This window comes from Phodopus roborovskii, unplaced genomic scaffold, assembly GCF_943737965.1.
Source record: "Phodopus roborovskii unplaced genomic scaffold, PHOROB, whole genome shotgun sequence".
Classification (NCBI taxonomy): Eukaryota; Metazoa; Chordata; class Mammalia; order Rodentia; family Cricetidae; genus Phodopus; species Phodopus roborovskii.
The window spans coordinates 650,896-671,145 of record NW_026125708.1 but is presented as its reverse complement, the minus strand read 5'-3'; the positions used below and the strand labels follow the sequence as shown (position 1 = coordinate 671,145).

The 20,250-nt window shown below is 38.9% G+C and overlaps 1 protein-coding gene across 1 annotated transcript in view; it reads left to right on the top strand.

The window, feature by feature from the left end:
• Ophn1 (oligophrenin 1) overlaps positions 1-20,250 on the top strand; it is a 333,577-nt gene that overhangs the window by 195,934 nt on the left and 117,393 nt on the right. The window contains exons 12-15 of the mRNA XM_051178493.1: positions 1,805-1,883; positions 4,173-4,206; positions 4,710-4,772; positions 6,378-6,452. Coding sequence (XP_051034450.1) covers positions 1,805-1,883; positions 4,173-4,206; positions 4,710-4,772; positions 6,378-6,452 — 251 coding nt within the window. The remainder of the gene's footprint in view (positions 1-1,804; positions 1,884-4,172; positions 4,207-4,709; positions 4,773-6,377; positions 6,453-20,250) is intronic.

The window sequence follows — 20,250 nt, the reverse complement described above, 5'->3', positions numbered from 1 at the left end:
CAGGATCTTGGTCTGTGGGTCTCCACAGCCATTTTCTTTGTCATCTTATGCCATTATTGATTAGAATAGTCAATATCATAATGAAAAGATGCTGACACACCACTCTGAAAGAGGCACTTTGTCAGGTCTGTGGCAGCGACTTCCCTCACTTGTCCATCTGATCTCAGAAAGAGCCCAGTGGGTATCACACACATTGACTCATGCTTGCTAGAGTGCCAAGCAAAGGTCTCTTAATCCTTTTTTTCTAGTTCAGGAAGATCAAATAGCATAACAAAAAACAGTGTTTGTACTAATACTTTAAATTGTACGTTCATATCACACAGGGGGTGTAACAATAATGTCAGCAAGTGATGTTGCTTGACAAGTACATCCTGCCTGTTAGATCCTTAAATGTAATTTTCTTTAGTCTTCATCATATAGAGTAGAAGTTTCAATTCTTCAAGTTTGCAAAGGAAGAGAAAGAGGTAAAGAAAAGTTGACCAGCTTGAATAATGCATTTACTAAATGGTAGAGGCAGGGCCAAGTCCAGGTGTTTGAATCTCCAAGAAGGCTACTTCCTTAACCATTATACTCTACTGCATATGTGCCATACATTTCCCAATGGTCCCAGATGGGCAGGTGGAACTTCCAGGAGAGTAAACAATTTGTCTAAGGTCATAATGAATCCTACACAAAGGAGAATGGACTGGAACTTAGTCCTTTTCCCACTCTCCTTTTTTGTCATTAATAATATTCTTCTAATTTGACTATTTGTGGCACTAAAAAAATCTCCAAATGCAGGTAGGTGCATCTCAGTGAGTTCGAGGCTAGCTTGGTCTATAAAGCAAGTTCCAGGACAGCCAGGACACAGAGAAACCCTCTCAAAAAAAAAAAAAAAAAAAAAAACCAAAACAAAACAAAAATAAAAATCCCCAAATGCTTCCCTAAGAGTTGCACATTTATACTTCCATCCTCTCTGCTATCAAAAGCGAGCCTATGCCTAGGGCAGCATCTGGATAAAAACATTGTTTTCACCCAGTTCATTGCTTTAATGCCTGAAAATGGATTATGCATAAGCATCGGAAATGTATTTCTTAGAGCTATAATGTTGGAAGTTCAAGATTATGGGGCTAGCAGGTTTGAAGCCTGGGAATCTTTGTTTCCAAGATAGTTCCTTACTTCTTCATCCCCCAGAAAGAACACATTTCTTATTCTCACATGAAGGAAGGGATAGGAGGGGATGGGCCCACATCTTAAAACTTTCTATAAAACTATAAAACTCAAATTATTATTGTTTCATTGGTGATTACATTTAATACAGAACATTTTGGAGGGTGTGTGTGAATTTGTATTTATATTTTCAAACCATAGTAGGTGGCCAACAAGTGAATAGATTAAAACAAAGTTTGGAAAAATCTGCCTCAGACAAGAGGCCTTATAGTGTGTTGTTAAGAATCTGGTTTGTGAGCTGAGCGTTGGTGGCACACGCCTTTAATCCAAGAACTTGGGAGGCAGAGGCAGTCAGATCTCTGTGAGTTTGAGGCCAGCATGGTCTACAGAGTGAGTGCCAGGACAGCCTCCAAAACAATACAGAGAAAGAGAAACCCTGTTTTCAAAAAACAAAAAAAAAAAAAAATTCTTGTTTGGTTTTTGGTTGGTTTGTGAAGTACATTGCATACATGTATGAAAATGTTCTAATAAAATCTATCATTTTGTACAATGAATACCCACTAATTCAAATTATATAAAAATGATGAAAGAAGCACAAGATACCATTCTCTCAGGTGAATTTTCTGATTTAAATTTATCTTTCTTTCCATCCCAGACCAGGAACCATCACTCTGCAGGCACCTTCAGAAGCCAATAGAAGGCTATGGATGGAAGCTATGGATGGGAAAGAACCTGTAAGTAATCTCTCTGTCTCGTGTCCTCCCTCCCATCACTGTGTGTGTGTGTGTGTGTGTGTGTGTGTGTGTGTGTGTGTGTGTGTATGAGAGAGAGAGAGAGAGAGAGCGTGCACAAGCACAGCAACAGCATAGTGCACAAGCACAGCAACAGCATAGGGCGGTGTATGAGTGCCCTCTAGTGGTTTCAGTGGGGAAATGGTCATAGGTTACTCAGATTCTAAATCTTAGAACTAGAAGGAATTGTCACTCCTGATGTCTTGTTTAATCCAACTTGAGTTCTAGAGATGAGGGACTTCCCTAGGACTTGTCTATGATTGCCTCCAGAGAAGGCACCAAGACTTCATGCTGCAGTATTAGACTTTGTATCTATTCCTACAAGTTCCTAAGAATGAAAAGTAATCCCTCTTCCTATTATATAATTGATTTACCCATACAGAAGGGTGAAAAATAATTGTCATGGATTTAAGTAAGCCTCCATTTAGCATTTATTTAAAATGACTTTTCTAACTTCTCTTTCACTACAAACTCAGTTTGTTTTCTTGCAGAATTCAGTGTTAGACAGGTAGAGAGAAAAGTTCCCTAGAAGAGTCAGTTACAGATCTAGATCTAGAACAATAAAATCAGAAGTCATTGGAAAAGCACTGTCTCTTTACCATCTTTCTGGTAGTTTCTTTTAGTGGCAAATGACAAAGCATGAGCTTTGTGGTGTTTGAACTACAAATGCCTGGTCCTGGTTTTGTTGTTACATGGTGATGACTTTATCAAGTTATTTTATTCTCTATCCCTCAACTTTCTTCTTCTTAATGTAATGTTTTTTTAAAATGATTTCTATTCTATGTATCTCCAAGGATTACTTTGAATAGTCAAGTGAAAACCATCCTACAAACAGAAGAATGCTGCATTAGTTCTGGATCCTCCTCCCTGTTTGGACTATTATAGTATTAGCTCCTCGCTCTCGTCAAGTGATAAGCTAGCCTGTTGAGGGAAATGTATTCTTTATTTATGTCTTCTGTTCTCTGTGGAGGAAAGAGCCAGTGTGATGGCTTAGTGGGTAAAGGTGCCTGCAACCAAGCCTGGGACCTCCTGAGCTCATTTATCTAGTCCCTATGTGGTGGAAGGAGAGAACTGACTCCCATAAGTTGTCCTCTGACCATCGTGTGTGCTGTGACATGCACACTCCTCCCCCAACACAAATAAGAATATAAGTGGAAAGAAATTAATAGTGTAGTAGCTGTCTCTGAGATTGCATCTGTGGCAGGTGGAGGTAGAGTGAGGGCCACTTCCTGGAAACCTGAAGCTTGGCCCTCCCATGCCTGTGGTGTTTTACTAGGGGGATGCTAAGAGCAAGGCCTTTATATGTCCACTCCCTTTCCTGCACTGGGTTTCCCTTTAGGATTTTGAAGATCAGAAAATATTTGTTGTGGAGAATGATTCTAAAGCACAGATCTCCTAAATATGCAGCCTCACGAGCTTGATTGCTGCTGACTTCCCTAAAATCTTGTTTATAAAAGTCACAACAAATGCTGCACAATGCAGAAATGCCTCTTACTGAAATATTCATGAGAATGCTGACATATACAGTATGTTTCCCTTGAAAAGGAGAGGCAGGGCTTAATTCCCTCAGCCTCACCTTGTTAGTGTTGCTGCTTCATTAAACACCAAATTCACTGTTCATACATGTCAGGTATATGGCTTTGCTTCAACTGTCCAAGAGGATCAGGGCTTGAGGAAACATCTGTTCAAATCCTGATTGTTGTATTGATGGGAATGGAAAGGACATCCAGTCTCCTAATGACATATGGGCACAACCAAGACCAGTCTCAAAGAAGCCCAAATCTTCATTCTGGCCTTGTACATAGTTATTGGGGTACACGCTTCAAGATGACTCTACAATATTCATCAATCTCCTTCAGCAGAATTTGTGCCTTCCCAAAGAGAGGCATCCATTAGCTATTTTACTGTTGGGTGTCCTTGAGAAAACCACTTCCTTTTATTATGTCTTTTCTACCACTGAAATGCTCCAAGCTTTACCTAAGGGAATGTCTGAGGTAAGTCAGCTGCAGCTTCAACTATGTGAGCTATGTGAACATCTAGTACAGTTTTCAGAGACTGTGTTTTCCAGGGATCTGGGCAAAGATTAGTCTGTTTAACCTCCTTTTCTTTGTTGTTACAGCTCTATCATCACTTTGATAGTCTATCTAGGGAAAGAAATTTATTCCTGTTTGCCCTGCTTATCTGTAGTGAGTTATGATAACTAAGCCTCTTTGGGTTTCTCTTCTGTTGTAGATCTACCACAGCCCCATAACAAAACAGGAAGAAAGTAAGTAATTCCATTTTATACTCCCCTGACATTATAAGTGCAAAGCTATCCCAGTGACGTAAATGCTAATATTGGTGACATGTACCTTTCATGCAAATCTGTGCAAAACGAAACCTAGCCCTGATTTGAAATTGCATATTGGTTGAACTAGGATACTCACTCCATTGAAACTTATGGTGTGAATGGTACTGAGGATGCAGAGGATATATATTATTCCCCACCTTGTTCTAGACAGACGATCAAAATTATGTGCATTTCCAAAGTAGCATTTCATATTTGATAGTGCTCATGTTTAGGGTAGATGTGATATGAAGGGCTGAATAGAAACATTTTGTTTCATAAAAGTCTAAACCTACCCTGAGCATGGCATCATTCAATCTAAGTTGAGGGAGATGAGCACCAGCCCTACCAGTACTTTCAACACAGTCCCTTTCTGTGGCTCTTGAATGTTGGATAGGAACTACTTGTTATGCTATGAACTAACTCTCCTTTCCTCTATACAGTGGAGCTGAATGAAGTGGGGTTCAAGTTCGTTAGGAAGTGCATCAATTTTATTGAGACCAAAGGTAAGATCTAAACCATCACCTTGAAATGGTTAAATTTGGCCACTCTGCTTTTATCGTAAGAAACCTTCCCTAAAGTAAGCATGACATTTTCTGTTAGTAAGTTCCTGTCTTTAGGATGACAACTTTTTATAAATCTTGTGTTTACCGATCTAATTGGCAGTTGGACCTGGAAGAATGGAGCCTAAATATGAGGCAGGCTAAAGTCTCATGCAGTAGCCAACTTTATCCAGAGCTTCAGACAATTTACACTCTAAAGGTTCAGAAAAGTCACATCAGTAAAGTATACAGTCACAAGGAAAAACCACACGTGGCTAAACCATGTTTTTCCAAAGAGGCATATAAATAAATGATAATAGCCAGCTGTAATGAATAATCTCAAGTAGACACACTCCTATCCACTACACAGGGGAGGGACATAAAAACATAATCCAAGGACAATTCTGTATTTTTTAAGATACTGAGGTCACAAGACTCCTGTTTTCTTGGCATGTTCTCACAAGCACTCAGAATTCCTCTAGCACAGCTACATTTCTGGACTGTATTCCCACAGCTTGTGTAGTGGACACATTTGTTTACATTTAAGCCACTTCTAAACTGGCTACCATCATAGCATTCCTCATTCAAGCATATATGCACAGTTTGTGTTCCCACTTTTAGGGAGGAAAGCCTTGCAATGATTTGGGATGCATTCTGAAGTAGCACAGCGTTCCTTAAGCAGTTCAGTGATAGCTCCATCTCTGTTGTCCAAGAGCTCAGCTTCTACCACATTATTATTTTATTATCAATTTAAAAATTGATGGGACCAAATCTAAACTGAGCATGTTTCCTCATGAACCAAAGGTCTCTGCTTCCTTCTGAGGATATTTAGAATGCAGGTGGCTGGAGTGTATGAACCAAAAAATGAAATTTTACTTCACATCTTCCATATCCCAAACCTCTCCTCCTATATATCACAGTTTGAGAGCAACTGGGAGGGGCATTGATATTACCTCCTTGTCTTTTTTTTTCATTTTGGATGTTTTATTTTTATTATTTTTGATAATTTATTTTTTTTAACGTATCGATCCCGGTTCCCCCTCTCTCCCTTTCTCCCTCCCTTCCTCCCTTCCTCTGTCCCTTCCTCTTTCCCTCTCTCCCACCCTCTCATACCCCCCACCACCACCCACTCCTCCCATCCCCCCACTCCACATGTAGGGTGATGTCCTCCAGGAGGAGTCATCTAAATCTGTCAAGTCATTTGGACTAGGGACTAGGACTTCCCCCATGGAGGAATATTCCCATAACCTAGAGACAGGAGAGAAGTACCTCCTTGTCTTTTAATTGCTAGTTTCCTTCCAACATGGCTGACTGTTTTCATCTACCTATTGTAACTTACTGAAACATGTGCCTTTCTTTGTTTCTTCTTTTTATTATAGAGTGTGTTCTCTTCCCTTCAGATTAATAGGGGATAGATGAAATCTAATGAAGCTGGAGAACTAGAAGAGAGAAGGAGATCTTTTTACTGTCTGTAACTGACACCGATGTACAAGGGCTTCCTTTCTCTGTGTTGGGGAACATAAAAACTGGAGCTATCCTAACGAAGATGATCTGCTTTTCTTTTCCTAGGGATCAAGACAGAAGGGTTGTACCGCACAGTGGGCAGCAACATCCAGGTTCAGAAGCTGCTTAATGCCTTTTTTGGTAACAATTTTCCATATTTTTAATTGGAAGTGGTTTATATAGAAACAAATGTGACTGAAAGAGAAAGAACACATTTCTCACGAAGGTTGAAGAACATTTTAAATTTGAGTCGTAGTCTTATTTTTCTTGCTCAGGCTAGTCTCAAACTCTTAGACTCAAAACAGCCCCCTGCCTTAACCTCTCAAGTGTCACCATACCTGGCCTGTAGAACATTACAGAAATGTTTTCAGAGGTGAAACTGACAAATATTGTGTACACATTGAGTCAGAGACCGCTGTGCATTGAATAAATGTGTGTCACCTCTCATCCCATTTACTCGTCAGGTCCTAGGAAATCCAGTTCTACCACCCACCTCTTTGCTGGAGCTTCTCTGGCCATGATGATCATGTGTGTGCTTGCCAAATGCAAGGAGCACTCCAGTCTGTCTTACTTGCTCTCCTGGTTGAACACTGTCTCCTCCCTGGGAACTGCCTCCTTACTTGACTCCCATGATACAATACTCCACTCATTCTTTTAACATTTAGTGCTGCTGTTTTGTCAGACTTCCTGGATCCACTTTCCCCTCCTACCTTTTAAAGTTTTAAAGGCATTTCCCAGAGTTCTGTTTTGGCATGCCTTTACTTTTTCCTCTACTGAGTGATATTTATTCTGGATATGGGTTATATTTTCCTCTTAAAAGTGTATGTGTGTGTGTGTGTGTGTGTGTGTGTGTGTGTGTGTGTGTGTGTGTGTGTGTGTGTGTGTGTTGTCTTCTTTATTGGATGCCGACTGTCAGTACTTACTGAGTGTCTTATTTTCTTTGAGTAAAAGATTATTGAGGTAGGTCCTTTTTTTTTCATCATGTGTATTTTGGGTTTTTGTTTGTTTTGTTTTTTGTTTTTGTAGGTTATTATCAATTCAAGATTTTTTGTAAGTTTGTTAGATCAGAGAAAGTATTCTCTACTGGCTTGTTTAGACCTGCTCGTAAGTCTTGACTTCTCTTGTGTCTTCATTCTTAATGACTAGAGCATAAATCTGGGGCTGGAGACAGGGCTTAGTGAGTATATCAGTTGTCATGCAAGCCTGAGGACGTGAGTCTGTGTTCCCAGAACTTGTGTAAAAGCCAGATAAGACAGGGAACATCTATAATCACAGTGTACCTGTGGCTGAATGTATAGTGGAGACAGGAGAATTCCTGGAAGCTTGTGGGCCAGCTGGCCTGGCCATGACTCAGTGAAGAAGGCAATGTCTCCAAAAGTTTAGATGGTGAGGAACCACATCAGAGAATGTGCCCTGACCTTCACTTTCCAGCCATGACATGCACAGTCCTACACTCACACACACATATACATGCATACACACAAACATACAAATTATGTACATGCATATTATACATATACACATAAAAAAACCACAAATGCCTACTAGCTCTGTGAATTCTTGGCAGTTTTTCAGCATAACACTCTCTGTTAGTTTTTGTCTAGCCTGTGGAATTTTACCCTGGCTTTATTATTTATACCAGACTTAGCATTAAGCCACAGAGTCAAGGGGATCCTTAGATAGGTATTTTGGCCACTGCTTTCTCTACATAGATCTTTCTTTTGTATTCTGTGGTGTACATTTCTTTTTGTTTTCTTGTAGTGCTACGAATGGCAGTCAGAGCTTTATACAGTCTATGAGAGTCTTCGACCATTAAGGACCATCCTCAGGCCATGCCTTGGAAATTCTAGCTAAGCTTCCCAGAAGAATTTTTTTTTCCTTCTGGTCTCTTCTGTTGAGTAAGACATTAGCTAACTAAAGGGAGATTTTCTAATTCCCTTTGTTATCCAGAGACTATGTTCAGATAGTTAATTTTGTTAATGGCAGGGCTATCCTTTCAGTGCCCGTTTTGTCAGCCAGAACCCTGTGCTGTCTATTCAGTGGCTAAAAGCAGTAACTTCATATAGTTTTTTTTTCTGATTGTTATGGCAAGACAATAATCTTGTGCCAGTTGTCCTACTGTGTCTGGGAGTGAATATTTGGTACCAGCTCCTATGTACTGAAACCTCAGAATTTCCACTCCAAACATCTCCTAATTTCTAAGAATACATATGCTGGCGATTTAGGCCATGCTTCCCAGTCTTGCGTTGGTCCTGTCACATATGCGAATATGTGCAGACTGCCATCATTGTGTCTGTATAGCACACTGGGAGTAACCAAGGCAGTAAGCTGTAAAGCTCAAGGAATCCACACTAGACCCTCTGCAGAAGCTCCCTGTATAAATGGTTCACAGGTGCCTATGTTTTCTGTGACGAAAATGAAACTCACATTTTTTTTTTTGTTGTTGTTGTTCACTGTAAGCCACTCATTTTCCTTTTGGTGAGGTACTTGGTAAACTTAGATTTTACAAAGTGTCAGAGAACAAAGCATTTGGAAAGATGAAGCTTGGAAAAAGTGCCTAGTTTTCAGATTTCCTTTAAATATGGCCAAGGGAGATGCAGGCTACAGGTAAAATAGAGATCGTCAATCTGGTGACTTGACAAGGAATTTGCCCTCATTATCCTGGAAGACTTGGTGTAATTCACGGGGACATTAACGTGGGAGAGTAATTCAGGAAAGAGAGCACCAGAGAGAGAGAGAGAGAGAGAGAGAGAGAGAGAGAGAGAGAGAGAGAGAGAGAGAGAGAGAATTGAATATTCAGCCCAATGCTTTCAGAAGACAAGGAGCTGAAAGAGAGGAGCTGCAACAGCCAAGGACTAAGGTTTCTTCTCTAGAAGAGATGTGGTGCTGCTACAAATCACTGTTAGCTTCATTTACTTATGTTTTTAGGAGACCCTTTGCACTTCATTTGTTGACTTCATTCCCATGGGCTCTCATTATAACCATTATCACTTCATTTGTTGACTTCATTCCCATGGGCTCTCATTATAACTATTATCCATGTATTTTTTTTTCAGTGTAATCTTGTAAAAATGTTATAGCCTCAAATCAGTTTCTTTATGTAATCAGCTAAACTGCCTGAAATTATTGGCACATACAACAGCCATTATATTCCTATTTTTATTAGTCTACTAACCTTATGTATGGCTTCATAAAAATGAAAATGTCATTCTGCTTTATTCTCCTTAGAGTAGGAAATGCCTGTGTGGCTGGGCAGAGCCTAGTAATACTATTTGCTCTACCACAGTGTATATGCATATATTTTCAAGTCATGTGTTTAAAAGAAATATTGAGATGAAAAATTTCAATAATGCACAAGGGGGAGCATTTTAACCCCCACTGGCTACTGTCTTAGGTCTGGAAAAAAACAAAACAAAACAAAACCAATGCTGATTATTCTGTAACAGGTTGTTTCTAGGCAACTGAAATTCTACAATATGGGATGCTGTTCTGTAATTTCAGTCTGGGATTGACATTGCATCACTGGTCTCTATCCTGGAAGACTAGATGTTTCTCCATGGCTTTCCCTCTCTGTTCTAAGGATTTAAATTTGTGAAATTGTGTAACTCAAAAATTAGAATAGGGGTAGTGCTTTATACAGAACAAATTGTCCAGGGAAAGAAACATGCTTCTTGAGTGTAAGACACAATTGAACATGCTTGTGACACGTTGGAATTACCAGGGAACAGAGGAATCTAAAACCTTGCAACAGTAGATTATTAGCAATTGCCAATGTTACTCATTTGAAAGTCATTCATCTTCAGTAACTATAAATTATTGTCTATTTCCTTTATTTGTAGATATTTCCTCAACTCAGTTTATTTTTCTTTATTTTTGAGACTGTAATTTAATTCCAGCCTTTCTCCCTTTCCTCCCTCAAATCCTCCCATATGGCCTTCCCCACTTTTCTTCAGATTCATGACCAGTTTTTGTATAAATTGTTACTGCATGCATATATGTATTGGTCTATACACATACATTCCTAAATATAACCTGTTAAGTCCACATAATGTTTCTTGTATGTTTGTTTTCAGGGCTGACCATTTAGCACTGGAATAATTGGTGTGCTCTTCCCTCAGGTGACTCACTTCTCCCAGTCCCAGATTTGCTCAGTTGCCTGTAATTTATAGTGCAGGGTTGGAGGTATTATGGATTTTCCCCTATCTGGTTTGGTATGTTTATTATTGTCCTCCTTGTTAAGGTCATGTATGGGCAGCCATGTTGATGAGACTTTACAGATGTAGCTTCAGATATTACAAGGAGACACAACTTCATAGTAAAGTCCCTAACCATCTGGCTCTTAGAATCCCTTTGCCCCCTCTTCCATAATGAAATGGGCTTCACATCTCTGCATTTTGATTGGTTGTAATTTTCTGTAGCAGTCTCTTTGTCCTGCAAAGAGAAATGTCCTTGATGGGGATGATGGCTACACTTACTGATAGCTATAAGGACAAATGTTTATATATTGCTCTTAGGGATCATACTGGTTTGGTAACTAGTGGTTGTAAATGCTCATGTAATCACTATGATGTCATTAGCACTGAGTGATTGGATTTCTAGTGCCAGATATTGTAGCTCTCTTGTAGAGCAGGTGTTAGGTACAATTGGAGAGCATTTGGTCACCACCAAGGTGTATGTATAAGTTACCTGTAGAGTAGGATGCGAGTCCTTTGGATTTATGACAAAGAGTGCTATAGCTGTCACCCTCTCGATCTCTGTTGATGTCTTGGAGTCCCTAGATCCTCTGTTTGAAGCCACTGCATGCAGATAGGCTATTCTAGGATGCATCCTGTGTATTATTGTGTACCTGTGTGTATCAGCTACTGTGTTGGGTCGTGAGACTATAATAGTAAAGAGGCAGACAAATCTCAGTAAGCATAGAACCTAGCAGCACTTAAGGGTCACAGATGATCTTATCTTTTCCTCTCAAAATAAATTAATACTATCCCAGTACTAGGATCCTGTTGATCTGAATTAGTGAGAATCGGGTTATAAAATCATATAGGTGGGCTGGCCATGGTGGTGTATTGGGTATACTGATCATATATGGTAGTATATGTTTCTATCCTAGCTTGGACTACATAGAAGGCCCTGTCTCACAAACCACAGACAGCAACAACAACAAAAAGAAACATTACAGGCGACTAGAGAAAATAAAGTTTCATAACAAAGCAGTAACCTGTTTCTTAACCTGCGATCTTTAACAATATTGATATACAGCTTATAAAGAGAATACATTAAGTTTGAAATATGTAAAACTCATTTCCCTGCTGTATACTTGTGATGGTAAACTTTGGTTTATCAACTTGATAGGCTCTAGAATTACACAGGCAGGCCTGGGAAGGATTTTCTAGATTGGATCATTTGAGGTGGGTGACATTTTCCTATAGGCTGGGTTACTGACTGCATACAAAGGAAAAAGTCAACTCACTAGCATTCATCTCGTTCTCTGCTTATGGACAATACCCTGAAACTGTGAGCCAAAACAAACAAACAACAACAACACACTTTCTTCCTTAAGTTGCTCTTCTCGGGACATTTTGTCTGAACAATAACAAAATTAACAGTGGTTTATAGTATTTTCTCTGCGTGATTACCATTGGTTCTCATTTTCTTTGGGGGCCTATTAGTATCGTAAGAACCACATTATGATTTTTCTTAGACTCATGTGTATCTCCATCACAGTCTGTGGTTCCTAGTAAGTATTTTGAATGTCTACTATATTCTAGACACTAATTTTTATTGCTGCCATTTACCTTTACATACACTTTTGGTTCTTTTTTTAAATTATTCTTTCATATCTCTTTGTTGCCTACTTGGATTATCAATTCACTTCCAATAAATTCTCTCCAACTGCCACACATTAGAACTCTTCCAGATATAGGTATCCAGTCAAGATGATAAGAAATACAATACTCCTCTCTAGATCTGGAGGCTGTAATCTGAAAAAGTGTATTTATAGACTTCTCAGGTAGGTAAGGTATGCTATTGAGTTTCTCTGTTGCTGTCTCTACTAGTTTCCTCAGTCTCTAAGTGTCCGGTTAAACACAGTGGGGTTTAAATTGGTTTTGGACCAAAACTGACTGTCTTCACATTGGAGAGGCTGAGAACCTAATGGACTCTCAGTCAATAAGGCTGCAAGCCTCAGCAGTTCCAGTCTGGCACTTAGGTCTGGAGGATTTTTGGAGAGCCATGTAGCTTCAGTCACTGTTAGAGGGCTGAAGCAATTTGATTCTGATGCCAGTCAGAGAGGACAGTGGCAAAAAGAAGGTGGATTAACTCACCAGCAAGATATAAAGAGAAGCAATTGTGAAGCAAAAGGGACCCCTGCATTCCCCTTTTAACTTTTATTGATTCTTTGTAGATTTCACCCCAGGAATCCCAATCCCACTCATCTCCCTGTCCCCTCAAATCTGCACTCTGCCCTTGCAACCCCCCAAAACAAAACTAAATTTAAAAGAAAACCAAAACCTCAAACAAAACAAAACTGAAAATAACAACAAAAAGAGAATTTTGTCATGGAAGCCATAGTGTGGCCTGTTGGGACACAGTTTACCCTTTAGTCCATTCATCTTTACTTTCTTTACTTGCAATTGTTCATTACCAAGGGTCACTGGTCTGGCTCCAAGTTTTTGGTTTCTGCTGCATGCACTATTGATAATGGGCTCTCACTGGGGCTCCTTTTGGATATCCTGTTGTCCTGTGTCATAGAGATTTTGCAGTTTTGGATCTGTCCCCTTCACAGGCTCCAGCAGTTCATAGATTTGATGGCACAGCCATGATTCTGGGTCTGGATGGCATCTAGGTTGGTCATCTCGATAGCTTTACCTCATCTTCAATACTTGGATGAGCTCTACAGCTTGCCCACCAAATGCAGCCTGTAACAAGGAGCCAGGCTTGTTCTCCTGCTCTTGGGCCCTTAGTTCCAGGTCCCCCTCACTCATAATGCCAGGACCAGCTCCCCACTTTACTGTTTTGCCCAGACAAGGTGCAGGGCCCTTTCTCCTAATTGCTGTAGGGGGCATACGAGGGGGTGGTGGGGTCAGTTCTTTTCTCACAACTTTCTCTCACCTGTCCTGCCCCTGCCAAGAGGGTCCATTCTAGTGTTTGGGCTTCAGGGCCCACTGTCCTGTAGCTGGTGCAGGGCAGGACTAGTTCACTCACTCTTGTGATGCAGTGGGGTAGCTCTCTGCCTGTATCAGGGGAGAATGGGGGATGGAAAGATGCAAACTTATTTTATCTAGCCCACAGTTAGAAAGTACCACCTTCAGACAGCTTGGATCTTCTCATTGAGGTTAATGTAACCTAGAAAATCCCTCACAGGTCTGTTCAAAAGCTTCTTAGTTGATTCTAGATACAGTTGATTGTAGATCCACTCAAGTTGACAACAAATATTAACCTTCACACTAATGATGTTCCCAAAGTCACAAAGCTTACAGTACATTGCTGACCATAGCAATATCAAGCTGTAGTTCCTTATTCAAATTTCTCAGATATTCTGAATGATAGTATAGGTTGCCAAATCCAGCTTAGCTTGGTCTACTATGCCACAATCTGGAAACTCAGTGTTTATTATGTACAGATCACAGAGTGGAGGAGGAGGAGTTAGTTAGTCTTGATGGGAGTTCTCTGTAGGGGAGCAGTCTCAGGTTGTAGTTGGAAGCTGATATTGCTAGTTTTTGCACACATTGTCAACATCCCCTACATGAACAAGAAGAAGGCTTTGCTGATTCACTGGACCTGACTTGGGAAGGGTTTTGCCATTCCCATGAGTCTGAAATTTTGGGGTCCTTGACATGGTTGGGCTAATGTCAACAATACGTTTACTCAGGATTTCATCATTCCCTACGGTATAATTAATTAATTAGTTAATTGTCAGATACTTTTTAAATAAAGTTCCATGTACTTTTCAAGTTAAAATAAATCAAAAAATTAGAGACCAGTTGAATTTATTGATTAAAAGTTGTCAATGAGTCCCCCTGTAATAATATGAGTGCAATTCTCAGTTTAATGCGTTGATCAGTCAATATGTTCATTGAGAATGTTGCATTCCATAGGAAGGATATTTTTAAATATTATGTAGTATTGTAAAGAGAACAAATCAAGATCTCAAACATGAAGTTCACAAATGATAGCCTTATACACTAAGGGTTTCTTTTTAAAGTTTTATTTTGAGACAAGTTTTGACTGCATGGTTCAGACTAGCCTTGAACTACTATATAGCCCAAACTGACTTTGAACTCATTATGTACCCCACACTAGTCTCGAACCTGACACCTTCTGAGGGTTGGGATTACAGATAAGTAATTGATTAATATTAAGAATTAAACTAAGTTAATGGATATTTTACCCATGTGTAAAATATTCACAGATCTTGATTACATGTTTTTGTGATGTTAAAAATCAGACCTAAGGCATTCTAAATGCTAGACAAATTGTCTAACACTGACCTATATTCTAAACACCATGGTTTGTCACACCTATCACATTGTATTGACATCATCTTTGCATATGTGTCTCTTCAAATAGAAGTCTTTTCCCCCTAAAATGAGAACCTCCTGTTACATGACTATACTTGATATTACAAATTATCTGCCACATATTGTCACAACCTGTAGTTAATTGTGAATCTCTGCAAATAGCATTAGTACCAATCGGTCATCTGAAATGTCATGCAATTAAGACTTGGGAATTTGGAATAGATTATAAGTGGCAAACCAGTGGGAAAATCTCTCAATAATACCTAAATCCCAATCAGAATGGTTTCTTCATTTAATCTACACAGGTTAGAATCAACAAAAGCAAACTGCTCCATCTTCTGCTGGAGAGCATTTCTTATTTGTTGCTCTTAATCCCTTCTTTATTCCAGTGATATTGTTCATTTGTTTGCCAGGTGTATGTGGCTTTCCTGTGAGTGTAAGCTATTATTTTCTGCTTAGATCAGGGCTCATTCTTTCAAATCTCATTCAGATTTCTGATTTATTTTTTATTGCTTCATGCTATGGTCTCCCTCTAGTGGAGCAATTGACACTTTAGAACAAGAAAAAAATATGTTCTCTTTGTAGGCGGACAGTTGTTATTCCTCTATATCTGTCATCTTTGGGAATTCTGTTAATTACTAAAATCTCCTCTTGATATTTTAAGGGAAGAGAAATAATTTTCACGTTCATAGGATCTTATTTGGAATGAATGCCTATAACAGTAAAAAACCAAAGGAACAGAAGTTAATGCCCATGCATATTTCATATATACAGGAATGATATCTAGGAATTGAGTAGTTCTCAAATAGTTATTTTTGAGTTATAGCCTATGCAGCATCTTCATGAATTTATAGAGAAATGACAAGACAGAAAGAAATTACTTTGAGATTAGGGGCAACAGCTTGTGACGAAACAACTACCTAGACAAGGCCAGTTAGTAGACTTTGCTCATTCCTCTGGCACTGTGTTCTAGATGACAAGGTTTAGAGTTGTGGTCATTCAGTGGTTACCCTTGGTTCTCTCTAGTGGATGTGGGATTCCTTTTGTCTATAAATTTATTTCCTGCTTTTAGAAATGCAGGGAGGGCTTAGGGCCTTTCTTTATCTGCTCATCTGCTGCCATTCAGTTCCCTCCCTCCCTCCCCCCCTCCCTCCTTTCTGCTGGGGATTGAACCCGGGGTACTGTGGAATGATCCTCTTGTTCACTGTAAAGATTGCCTTAATAAAACATTGATTGTCCAGTAGGCAGGCAGAAAATGTAGGCAGGGCAACCAAACTAAGGGTTATGGAAAGGAGAAGGATAGAGTCAGAGGAGATGCCAGCAGATGCAGAGGTATCAGGAGATGAATATGCCATGCTAATAAAGGTACCACATGACACATTGTAAGTAAAGAATATGGGTTAACTTAAAATGTAAGAGCCAGTTAATAATAAGCCTGAGCTATTGGCCTAACATTTATAAATAATACTAAGCCTCTGTGGGGTTATTTGAGAATTGGCTATCAGGGATTTGGGGGGTGTTGGTTTGACAGAAACTGATTGTAATAGGACCTCCCACTTGCTAGACAGGTGCTCTGTAACAGTTTCTTTTCCTGTCATCTAACTTGTCTTAATTGCTTTCAGGTGCACAATGCTTCACATTTGGGATGGCTTATTCTATTTTTTCAGTAGCACTGTAGTCTCTGAAGCCAAAGCTCACTTTCATTTCTGTGTGTGTGTGTGTGTGTGTGTGTGTGTGTTTGTGATGGATCTGTGTGAGTGTATATGTGTGTACTGGTGGGCTTGTCTGTGCATATGTTTGTAGAGGCCAGAGGTTGACCTCAGACATCTTCCACTCTACCTTATTTAATTGAGTTTTTTTTAATTTTATGTAAATGTGTGTCTGAGTGTGTGTATGTGTACTACACACATTTGTCTACTTATGGAGTCTAAAAGAGGTTGTCTGATCCCCTGGATCTGTAGTTGTGAGCTTCTTGATATGGGTGCTGGGAACTGAATCCAGGTCCTCTACAAGAAAATTTAGTGCTCTTAACCACTGAGCTGTCTTTCCATTCCCACTATTATAGAGACAGGATCGCACAGGGAACCTGGCGGATATTGTGTTAGCTAAATTGACTGGCTAGAGATTACTGGGATTTGCCTGTGTCTGCCCCCATGGCCAGCACTGGGTTTTGAGACACATGCTTCCATACCTACCATTTTTACAGGGTGCTGGTGGTCCAAATTCAGGTTCTCATGTTTATACGGCAAGCATATTACCTGCTGAATTGCCTCCATAGCTACTCCCACAACCTCATTAAAAAGAGTTTATAACTTTTTTCCACTAAGAATTATATACTTTGCTCTGTTTCTATTGTGAATATCCTGGTGTAATATAATTATTTCTGGGTTCACCTGTCTTGTTTCCCAATGAGCATCTCTTGCTTGAAATCACACACTCACATTTGCAGTGTGCAGGATTTTTTATGTACTAGAATATGACTTTGGACAATTATACCCTCCACTACTCCCTAGAATACTTAGAAAATCCTCAAATTTGAGTTTATGTAGTTAACATGAGAAATTATTGCCATGAAATTACTTGAATGATCCTTAGAAATTCCTCAGACACAGATGAAGCAAAGCTCTTAAGGGCAAGGTTTCTGTTTTTAGCATTAATATCAGTCCTACCAAGGAGGCCTGTGGGCTAGCTCATTATATAGTCTGCTTTACAATGACATGTGTGTGCAGTTGTCTCTGCCTATCTTGTGCACATTAATTGCTTATCCCCTTTACATTCTGAAGAGATTGAATAAAAACCCAGAAGTTTCTCTCTCCTGTTTTATGCAGTCATCTCTATGCATTCTCTCTTTCCCTTTCCCCTCCCTTTTTCCTCCCCCGCAATATCCCCTTTTATCTTTGTCCTATTCAGAATTTTTCCTTTCCTTAGATGATCTCCAGTCATGAGGATAGGGCTTGTTCAGTGGGTATTTGTTGTTCTATGGTTGTGTCACTCCTGAGAGTAGGAACCATCCCACAGAAGAAAACTAATACATACCTTCCAAATCAGTCCTGAGGTTTTGTGAAACAGTCTGTCTGTTCTTCATCTTAGTGCCCAGGGTGCACCCACTAAACTTATAGATGCACACCTATTGACTGCAAGCTCCTCCCAGCTACTCAGCTGGATAGTTGAATTAATTCCTGCCTAAGTAAATTGCCTGTTTTAATGGCTCCAGCCATCTGGCTTCTGATCTGGGTTCCAGACAGGGGATTTTGTGAACTCCATAGCTTTGTTGTCAGCATTGAGATTTAAATGGAGTAGTGTTCCTAAAAAAGTAATGGAAGATCATTGCATGTAAAAATGTGTTTCTCAGTTCAATTAAAATTCCAGAGAAACAAAATTACACTTGTGAGAGTAAAGCTATTGTTTATGTGAAATTCAGCTTAACTGGCCATTCTAAATTTTATCTGGTAATCAATCTGGAGTCAGGGTCTGTAGTATTATATCTACTTCTGATGGGTAAGGATTTTGATATTTAGTTTAGCACCAATGTGAAGTCCCAAAGGTGTTTTATGATTAGATTTGCTTCTTGATAACTTGATGATTCTGAAGCCCACTAAAATAGACTGCTAATGAAATGGATCCAGGTTTGTTATTTAGAGAATAAAGTAAAGTCACTACCCATGACAACTCTTGGCCCATTTACAAAGGGAAATGAAAGATTGGGAGTGCATATTTATAATGCTTTTAGAATCTGGTTTTGGCGGGTCTTTATTGGGATCTGCATATTTAAAATTGGGTAAAGTTAATGATACAATTTTATATTAAAATTATATCACAGCTTGTGACTTATGTCTTCAAGGGCTTTGAGGTAAACTTTGAAGAGCAAGCAGGCATTTGATAAGTTCGTTTTTTAGCTCTTCTAAGAAGTCACTGTTTATCCAGATGAGAGCTACTTGATAGCTTGTTGTTCATATAAATGGATTTCCAGGAAGTTTTCTGAAATGAAACTGTTTGCAACTTCCATGTACTGACAGGAATTTCCTGGAATAGTAATTCAAGTTAATGCAGAGAATTAAGCCACAAACTCATACTATTCAGCATGGTAAATTGTATGGCTGCCTTCAGTTTAAGTTCGTATTCTCTATTTTTCGCCCCGAGGTACCTTTCAAACTTTTTAATTTTAATGTGGTTTTAGTCTCAGTAATTTTCTGTGGTGTCTATAATCCAGAAGTTCCTAACATTTTCATTTATTTAGTATGTGATTCCACCCAATTTAATAAATATGCATGTCATTGGAACTTAGTAGCCCTTTTACTTTATTTTAATTTGAGATAAAAGAAAATAATGTATACACTACTACACTACCAATAAATTAGCATAACATCTCTGAAGAAAATAGATCTATTCTTTGGGCAACATTTCAAATCATCTAGCTGTTCCTGTATACTAAAATTTTCTGTAGAATTATTCAAGTCTCCACTGAGGGGTAGCCACTTTCTAAAAATTTTTACTTTTTGTTTTTAATTGTGTTAAATCATATGTAAAAATTGTCCATATAAACCAACGTTCAGCAATGTTAAATATAGCCATATCAATGTACAGCTAATATCCAGACAGAGCTCTTCTCAACTTGCAAAACCAAAAATCTGTGCAATTAAGCAACAACCTTCCATCTTTACTTTCCCTTAACTCATGGCAGCTACCAGTCTCCTTTCTGCCTGTGAATTTGTCTATCTGAGTCAGGGGACCTAATACTAATGGAGCCTTTAATACCTGTCTGTGTGTGACTGGCTTATTTTACTTAGTATAATCTTACAAAGAGTCAATTTATGTTGTAGCATGTATCTAAATTTCAGCTGTTTTTATTCCACTGTAAACAGTCTGAATATTTATCATCTGTTGATAGACATCTGCTTCAACCTATTAGTTCTTATGAATAATGGTGTTATAAAAATTGATGTATAAATATCCAATCCATCAAGATCTTTTAGTATATAAGTAGATAAAGAATTGCTGAGTCCTATGGTAATTATATTTTTAGGTTTTTTTTTTCCTTTAAGAAACTGTAGACGGTTTCTATAGCACCTCTGCCATATTTTCTTTTTAAAAAGGGGTTATTTTTATTTTATGTATATGAGTGTTTTGCCTTTATGTATGTTAACTGTATGTGTGCAATGCCTGTGAAGGCCAGAAGATGGTAGCAGATCCCCTAGAACTGGAATTATAGACAATTGTAAGTTACTATGTTGTTTCGTGGAACCAAACAGTGCTGTTCATTACTTATTTTATATTTTCACGCCAATGTACAAAGTTTCCAGTTTGTCCACATTGTTACCATTACTTGTTTTCTTCTGAGTTGCTTTCTGTTTCAGTAACCAATGAAAAGAATATGAGACTATATCTTACTGTGTTTTTAAAATTACACTACAAATGCTGGC